Genomic DNA, 10,000 nt, shown 5'->3' with positions numbered 1-10,000 from the left:
ATGTTAGAACATGCTGGTTATGGCATTAAGTGAAACCGCAATTTATTTTAGTCATAAATTGCATAGATGTACATGCCCTTTAAAACAACAAGTGAAAAAATGTGGGAAATGTAAAAAATAATAAAAACAAACCACGCATGAAGATTCTCTCATGGTAATCCAAAAGGCAAAAGAACCCTTTAGAGAGAATGAAATCCAAAATTTAATCCAGTGCAATATAAAAATAGTCCGGTTGGAAAGTTTTCAAAGCAGCTGAAACAATGGAAATTGTTTCTTCGAACAGTGCAGTAGCCCAAAGAAAAGTTGATCTGGCCAGCGAAGATGACATGTTTATTTTTCTGTCCATTTTATCTCTCGAGTTCGCTCAGCTGGAGATCAATATTTCTTTGGACTATGATTATAATAAATTGTGGTTTCACTTAATGCCATAACAAGCAAGTTATAGCATTGCTACAAATAGAATCTGCAGATATCTTTCTGTCCTCTGATGAAAAAAACAGCAAGAATAGCATTCTTTGAAACTCTGCAGAATAAGGACTTTGTAAATTGTTTTTGGAGTATTCTGTCAAAAAATAAATTTGGATTGTAAATTTCAACTTACAGTTTTAATTTTCTTTCTCTTATATATATATATATATATATATATATATATATATATATATATATATATATATATATATATATATATATATAAAGTCATCTACATACAGTACTGTTTCGCTGTTTCACAGCTAATCAGTGCGGCTAGAGAGACAACAACCTCAAGTCAGGATTGAAACCCGACCGCATGTACGACAGTATATATATATATTAAGAGGTATATTTGGTAAAAAAAAAGAGGAAAAAATGCTCAATATGTTAATAAAGCTAAATATGTTTTTCAACCTTGGGTGTATTGGCTTAATTCATGATAGGTTATTTCAATAAACGGGATAAAAATTATCCGACTATATCGTCAGATGATTTAAGTTAAAAAAATATAACACAACTAAAAACTTACTGAAATCATCTGACGATATAGGCGGATAATTTTTATCCCATCTATTGAAACAACCTGTAATGAATTAAGTTAATACATCCGAGATTAAAATAACACACACACACACACACACACACACACACACACACACACACACACACACACACATATATATATATATATATATATATATATATATATATATATATATATATATATATATATATACTAGCATTTCAGCCCGGCGTTGCCCGGGTGTTTGGAAGTGTATGTTGAGCAAAAAAAAAAGCGCTCAATTTTTTTAACTTTGACCCCTATTATGACCCCTTGACATTTATTGTTTTGGGCTCAAATTAAATTATTAAGTTAGATCCATGACCAAGAAACCTATATCTAAAATTGTTTAGACCCAAAATTGTCGGAGGAGTTTGGTAGAGTTCTCAAAGGTCAAATCGTTGAACTTTGACCCCTTAACAGCCAAATTTCTCCTTGAAAACGGATTACAAAGATTTTTCCAATTCTCAGTAACCTGTATATCAAATTTCGAGTCTGTAGACTGAAAATTGACAGAGTTATTGCGTTGGAAAATGTACACACACAGACACGTTAACTTACACACACAAATATGAAACATGCAATTCAATCTTTTATGGTACTTGTAAGCATTGGCTATATTTATCCTTAGATAAATGCAAGAAGTACGCTGATAAAAAGAAGAACCTGTATTTTGTTTTTGTCGATTTAGAGAAAGTTTTTGACAAAGTCCTAATAGAGGTGGTTTGGTGTATTTTGCAAAAATTAAGGGCAAGCTAATCGCTGATGAAGGTTGCTTAAGCAATACACACAGTCATATTAAAATTAACAGCACATTTAATGAAAGATTTAATGCTAAATTGAAGTTCTCACCAATGAATGTAAAATAAATGAAAATGTTGTAAATATGTATATATATAAAGAACGAATTCTTTGGTCTTAAAAGTTTTATTAAAATGTTTTGTAAAAAAACACACACACACACACTGCATAAAAAATAAATCTTGGTCACGAAAGTCTGAACCTGTTTGTTATTTTATATTTGTCTACAAAGGCCATGTGTGTGTGGGAAGGTCAAGGTTAAAATGGTGTTGATTGAAATCTATTCTTCTGTTTTTCTAGGTTGATTGGGATCCTTATTCTTGTCTTGATCTCAAATACTCTTACACCTTCCCATGGAATATTTTATTTTTTTAAAAATTATCCAAATAACAATCAACCATACTAATACTCGTGTCTTATTATATATATATATATATATATATATATATATATATATATATATATAAGCGCGTGTGTGTGTTTGTGAGAATGAAATACATGATATATCATAAAATTAAATGCTGTGCAGATCGATTATATGAAAAAGACTATAAAAAACAAATTAAACACAGAAAGAAATCATCAAAAATGAGAGATTTACCAGTTTCGTTTGGATCAACAAACGTTTTCATAAAAACTGACGTTTTCTGAACATATTCGTTGTACATTGGGGTTTTGTAATGAGTCCATTACTTTGCATTGTGTCGAGTTTCGTATGAGTCATCCAATAGAGATGCTGCGTGTTGACGATTTTAACAAATGACCTACTTGTGAAGCTAAAGACTTGGAAAAATGCTACAGAAAGTAAAGACCTGAAAGTGAATGCTTCCAACATTGAATGATCAATTGATCAATGGTTGTAATGTTGGAAAGCTCCTCCGTAAAAGAGGAAAGTTCTTCTCTTCAGTTCATGGAAAGGGAGTTTCTTACATTTTAATGCTTTATGGTGTTTGAAAGCATTGGGTACACAGGAAATACAATGGAATTACTGACAGGTTCAGAGAGGATAACCAATTTGTGTGCAATACGTGTAAGACAATGGAGATGGATGAGAACTCAGATGCGAAGAAAGCATATCTGAATGATGAAACTATTGAGGTTGCTGAGAATTTTGTTGCATTGGTGATACCATTCGAGTACAGGATAGAGCATGTGCTAACATGATTGCAAAAGTGGATGGTGTAATTTCAGGGAATTTTGTCATTACTAACAAGCAGAGCATTATCATTGTCAACCAAGGGAAGAGTATATATGCATACAATGTGATAACATATGAAAGACAAACGTGAGAGTTGAGGACATGTTTTGCATGGAGAGAAATGATATAAGCATGATACGATGGATTTGTCATGCAAGTCGTAAAGACAAACTTAGTTCTAATGACTTTAGTGGAAGATTAAATCTGGACAGTGTAGGGAGATGTGTTCAGAACAGGAGACTTCGATGGTATGGTCACATTAAAAGAATGGATGAGAGTTCTTCGATTAGTAGATGCAGAATAGTTAAAATAGCAAGCCAAGTTCACAGGTGAAGGCTAAGTAAACGATGGGAGGACGCGATAAAACTGAACTTGAGAGAAAGAGGGATAAATAAAAACCTAGCCAGAGATAGATTAGTTTAGAAATCAATTTCTTAAAGCCATCCAACACATGCCAGCATGTAAAACAAAACGATGATGATACACCGAGGGAATGAAAATGACAAACATAGTTATTAACAATAAGACTACATTAAAAGGCTATGTTAATTGTTCCAAACACAATCGACAAAGAACATGTATTGCCAGGGTAAACAAATAGAGATAGGTGTCCATAAAAAAAGTTAAAAAAAAAACGACATTATTTGTGCATCAACCTCTACTATTATATACATTCTTATCATCAATTTAACATAAATATCAAATTATTGGAATAGTTTCAATAACTTCATACTTAACCCCATTTTATCAGTTTAAAAGACAAATAGCAAACCATTTTTATTCTAACGACTGCTAGCAAAAGAAGCAACACACTAATTATGACCCCCTACTCTACACTTTTTAAAAAAAATTGTCAATTTTCTCCTTCTGTCTACTTTTCTGTTGAAATTCATTTGCATATTCTTTGATGAATGTTATCTAAATATCTCTTCCTTTGTAGTTTTCATGGTGATTATTGAATAAAATTGATAACATCAGTATGAAGTAGCAACTATTTTTGTCTTTCAAGGCTGCCATGGAGTTACAGTAAGTACTTACCCAATACTCATGTGGAGATGAAAAAGTTTTTCAATCTTCCAAATTGTGAGAGTGTTTCCTGTGCATGCATGAAATATTTCCTTTTCTGGTTGGCAACCAAATATTTGAACGTTTTCTTCAATGGCAGTTCTATGTAGAGAAACAACAACAAAAAACATACAAGAATCATGTATTATGACAATCATCATCATCATCATCATCATCATCATCATCATCATCATCATCATCATACTACTACTACTACTACTACTACTAATACTACTACTACTACTACTACTACTACTACTACTACTACTACCACCACCACCATCACCGGTTGATATTTGCTACTACCATCATCATCATCATCATCATCATCATCATCATCATCATCATCATCATCATCATCAGTTCTATTTATTTATGTGCAGGTTGATAGGTATTGTCCGTATTGGTGGGACTCCATTCATATAGTTGCCAACTGCATACATGGCAAATCTCACTTAACAAGAAACTCAATCATGAGGATCGACTATTATGCAATCTCTTCACAGCAGCATCCTTCCAAACCAACTTAGGTCAACCTCTTCCTCTTCCCAGTCTATCGGCGATTTTCAAATCTCAAACTATCTGAACGGCATTACTCAAGTGTTCCGTGCGTCTATAAAACAAAGCCTTTTTTTCTAAGAATGATATCAATGTCCCAGCAAATCTTGCGACCATGCAGTTACCACATCCTTTGGCTTCACATTGCAGATCTGTCTAACCAGTGCCTTGTCTTCATGTTGCAGATCTGCCAAAGTTCAACTGTCTTGCATGAAGCATTGCACTATTAACATAAAAGGGCTCCTTCAGTCTTTGACAGACTATGGATACCCATGAATGGGTGCCTGCACGTGAAATTTTGTGGCAGGAGGTGCGCAAACTTCAACCACTCCTCTTCTGATTCAACATTGTTGAATACCAGTGGCAAGTGAAGTGTATGTACAGGACAACTGGAAACGAATGCCGAGATAAGCAGAGAGCAAATACAGAACCTAGAATTCTCAAATAGTCACCCATCTGGTACTAACCAGGCTCAATGTTGCTTAACTTTGGTTATCTGGTGAGAACCAGTGTGTCAACACGATTATGCTGTATACATGTCATTACTCCAGTGTTCCACTTGTCCATGCTGACAAAATATTTTTTCTCCATTAATGATATGAATGTACATGAGGCCAAGCTGTTCTAAGTTTCAATTACATAGAGTATTGCACTGTGAACAAAGGAGCTATAATAAGCCTGTGTATGTGAGGTGATGAGGTAGGTAGTGCTTGCAGGCCACTGAACTTCTTCAGACAGTTTTGACTTATGTTCTATGGCCAGTTCACAGCCCTTAGAAGTTGATAGCATGTCTTCTAGAAAGAAAAAAAAGCTGCCATATTTGGATGAATAAAATTGACCTCCTCAGTGGCACCTCTCTTTTCTTCAGTAGAATATTATGGATTTCTTTCAGTCAATTAATAGAATAATCTGCTTTTTTTTTCATACCAGCAAAGAATCCACCCTTAACAATCACTCCAACAAATCAGGGCCTTCTGTGGCAGCTCCATGCCCTCTTCCACCCGTGAGGTGTAGAGTGGTTCTAGGCAGTAAGACCTTCCAGACAGAACCTCTTCTCTTTTAGAAAGAGTTGTTTGATTGCTACTCGCCTGTGGCTACTCTACCGGGAAATACTGACAAATTGTTGAATTAATGAACAACTCAAACCGCATTCAAAATGTCGTTTTACCATGAAGCCTACTTACATCGTAAGTTATTTTTTTTAAATTATGTATTAAGATTGTTTCATTTTGCTTTAGTTTTAAACCAGCTTTTAAGAAACACATATTAAGATTGTTTCTTTTTCTTAAAAAGAAAATGAAATTATAAAACTGAATACATAAAATTCAGTGACGGTTTTCATTTAAAACGACTATTTTTGTTTCAGAAAAAAGAAAAAACATATCTTTCTTTTCACAAATCACATATTAATAATTAGGGATGCCCCATCCCTAATTATTAATATTAATAAGATTCCAATATTTTTTTCCGATTCTGATACAATCACTGATTCCGTATTAAATTCCCGATTCTGATACAATTACCGATTCCGATTCTTTATAAATTCCGATTCTTCATAAATATCTAAATATTTATCTATAAAGTTGTTATTTTTCACCATTACCGTAAAAAACATATGTAAAATATGCAGATGTTTTATCAAACGTAAAGATACACTTGTGAGGGATGATCTATCGATTTTAGTTTTACTAATAGCTTAAAATCAATAAATATTAATTATTTTAGTATTAATATCAGCAGTAGAAAAAATTTTCTTTAGAGAAAATCAAATAAAAAGCTAATTAAAAGAATCGTTTTTGGCATCGGCAAATAAGGATACATTTTTCTGATTTCGAAACTCGAAAAAGTCCCGATTTTTTCAATTCCTGATTCTGATTTCGATTAATAGTCCCAACACTATCAATAATGTTTATCAAGACAAAAACAATCTTGATGATAAGAATAATTACGTACCCAAACGATGGTATCTGTTTGAAATATAACAAAAAAGTAAATCACGTTCTTTTTAAAATCAAGTATTAAGATTTTTTTTTAAAAATGTAAAACAAAATAAATGAGTAAGACAAGTAACTCTGTTTCATCGACACTTATTATTTTAAGCCACCGATTTTGTTTACAATATAAGAAAACAGTAAATCGATTATGTTCTTTTAAAAAATCAAGTATAGATTTTTTTTTTCAATAAAATAGACGATGTTCAGTTTGCCATTTATTAAGTATTATTTTAAAGCTAAACTCAATTTTACTTGGGACTTCTGTTTATAGTAAAGAATGGTGCAGATTTTTTTTTTCTTGGGAGTCATCAGTTTTCAAGGCCACTCGAGGATAAGGGTTACTGAATATAAGGTGATAGTGTAGTAATCGTTTATAGCGCAAATTGGGTAAGATTTGATTATTTATGGGGACGGCTCAACAAGAACTTGTTTACATTGGATTTAAAGGCTACCATGTTGTATTCAACAGGGAAGCAGGACAGCGGAACAGTGTTCCACAGGCGGTCAGTTCTGGGAAAGAAGCTTTGTTTATGAAATTTGCATTTAGATTTAGGCACAGATAGAGAGTGGGGGAAATCATTTATGGTGGTTGTAGTTAGTCGAGTGTTTTTGTGAAATTTGGTAAGGGGTGAACCATAGATTGTAGTTCAGATAAGCAGTTGCAATGAAAATAATGATAGAACAAAGACAGGCTCACAATGTCTCTTCTGCGGGAAGAGGTTGCAGGGAAGAGAAAAGGGCATCACTTACTTGAAGCTAGTTTTGAATTCTATCAAGGCTGGATAGAGCTCACCGAGATGTGCTTGCCCAGATGTAGCAACAGAACTCCATTTTAGGGCATATCTGGCTCTTGTACAGATAGAGGATTGCATTGGAATTGAGATATCTACTGGAGCGGTAGAGTGATCCAACCATTTTTCCAGCGATCTTGGCAACAGATTTGGTGTATGTGTTCCATTTTCAGATCAGGAATACTACAAAATACTTAACTAAGGACTTTCTTTTTCAATAAAACACAACATACACTACTTTCTTTTCAGTACGATTTCTTTCTTAATTAAAACAAAACAATAAACTATTTGCTTTGTTAACTTCTTAACCATGGTATTTGTGGAACTTGTATTGCTAATAATACATAACATTGACATAAAATTATAAAAAAAAAACATTTCTCGTAATTTGCTTTTAACATTGTGTGATCTGTGTTAATGGCAGATTGTTTCAGGTTGGCCATGGAATTTTTGGAGTTAATCTACTTTTCAGGGCAAAGCTGGGACACGGGCAGCTAGTACTAAATATAGATGCCAACATGCACAGTCGTTACTGATGAATAACTTTTGAAAATCCTCTCACCTTCCAATTTCTTCTTGGGCATCCAGGTTCCAAACTCGGAACGTTAGGTCTGAACTGGTCGACAGAAGTTGGGCAGTGGTTCCAGGGAATGGACATAGGTTGGTTATTGAGTTTTCGTGACTTACAAACACCATTAAAATGTTCCATCTGTGGTTCCAGATTTTGACTAGGGAGAGACAAAAATATTTTCAATAAATTTAAAGTAACGTACTTCAACATAGGAAAAGGAAACAATCAAAGTGAAAACTCTAGATAGCACAGTTCTAATATTTTATTCTTTATTATTGTTATTATTATTATTATTATTATTATTATTATTAGTAGTAGTAGTAGTAGTAGTTGTTGTGTAAAAGTGTCAAAATAAAAACTCATAAGATTTATCAGATAGTACACTCATTTCCTCTTCATCGTTTCAATACTACTATGACACTATCGTTGCCGGGGGAGAGTTACTTGATTGAGTAACGTTTTGGGAGCGCAACCAGCTCGCTGGGTGTTAAATGATATCAAACGATAGGCACATGGAAACTTCAAAACAATGGCCTCGTTTGCTTCTTGTGTCTTCATTGCGTCGTTACAGGCAGCCTTCCGTCGTTGCATTAATGGGAGAAACCGCAGGCTGAAATCGAACGCTTGTACAAAAATAGCGAACAATTTAACAATGAGGGAGCATATTCAGTTGACCCATTGCGTGCACACCAAATCACTATGTCTGGCGCGTGTACAATTTATGGATGTTGAAAACCGGAAATCTGATTGCAAACATACAAGATCCATAGACTTTTAGTATTATATAGATATATATAGTCATCCACATACAGTACTTTTTCACAGCTCATCAGTGCGGCTAAGCAAAAGTCTATGGATCTTGTATGTTTGCAATCAGATTTCCGGTTTTCAACATCCATAAATTGTATAGGGTAATATTTCATATTATTAATAGATTCATAGATAAATAGATTTTATAATATATATTATAATTATCTATGAATCTATGTATTATTTGTATATATAAATAACTATTTAATTAAATTAAATTAAATTGTTTGTATTAAAAGCGATATAAAAATTCCGGAATTGGAATAACGGATTGAAGACGTTGCTATTTACGCATGCGCAACCGGATGTTGAAAACCGGAAATCTGATTGCAAACATACAAGATCCATAGACTTTTAGTATTATATAGATTATAAAATCTATTTATCTATGAATCTATTAATAATATGAAATATTACCCTATACAATTTATGGAAAGAAAACACCTCTCACTTTCCCTCTAATAGATTTCAACACTCCTACTCCCTCTGTTTTCGTTACGTACGCGAGAAATAGTTACGTGTATGTGTGAGAGAGAGAAAAAGAGAGCGATGTAAAACTGGATAGAGTTATCCCCCTTAACTAATGCAGACCTTTTTACTAGAGGGCGTTATTACAAAAAAATGTCTTTTTCTTCTTCCCATGTTTTTTAAAGTCGTCTGCTTACATTTCCAAACGGAAAGCTGAATCGGTAAATGCACACATTTTTATTACATTAAATAGTGTTTTTCTTACACAATGGGTACTGAATGTTTGCTTAAATTAAATGAAAAAAGTTACATTTTATTTTCATTTTCTATTTAAAAAGCCATTATTAACATGTGGAGAGTGTTTTTTTTATTATTCTTTCAACTAACAATTTCATTTAAAAGATGATATATCAAAATTTGAATTTAACTATAATAAGGATTATGATACCTGTTCAGTGCATATTTACCTATAAGTATGACCAACCACTTATAATTCAGTAACTGTAATTTAAAAAAAAATAACAATTATAATAAACAGAACGACTCATAGAAATCTATCTATATTCTTTTTTCATTTTAATATACTTTCATAGAAATGCTTCTGTTAGGTAAAAAAAAAATATTTTCTTTATGCCACAAGTGTCACGCTCATACATGAATTCCATAGCTAATATAACGTACTGACCCAACGGGTCACGGGTGGTCTAGTAT

The 10,000-nt window shown here is 33.0% G+C and overlaps 1 protein-coding gene across 2 annotated transcripts in view; it reads right to left on the bottom strand.

Moving 5' to 3' along the window:
- The window catches only part of LOC145297637 (WD repeat-containing protein 97-like), a 105,284-nt gene that overhangs the window by 58,013 nt on the left and 37,271 nt on the right, over nt 1-10,000 (bottom strand). For both annotated transcript variants that reach the window (XM_080143741.1, XM_080143742.1), the window contains exons 7-8: nt 8,003-8,168; nt 4,071-4,199 (exon numbers count right to left, since the gene is read on the bottom strand). In XM_080143741.1, coding sequence (XP_079999867.1) covers nt 4,071-4,199; nt 8,003-8,168 — 295 coding nt within the window. The remainder of the gene's footprint in view (nt 1-4,070; nt 4,200-8,002; nt 8,169-10,000) is intronic.

Source organism: Euprymna scolopes, chromosome 18, assembly GCF_053919585.1.
Source record: "Euprymna scolopes isolate OS-2025 chromosome 18, ASM5391958v1, whole genome shotgun sequence".
Lineage (NCBI taxonomy): Eukaryota > Metazoa > Mollusca > Cephalopoda > Sepiida > Sepiolidae > Euprymna > Euprymna scolopes.
This window is presented reverse-complemented; position numbering and strand designations above follow the sequence as displayed.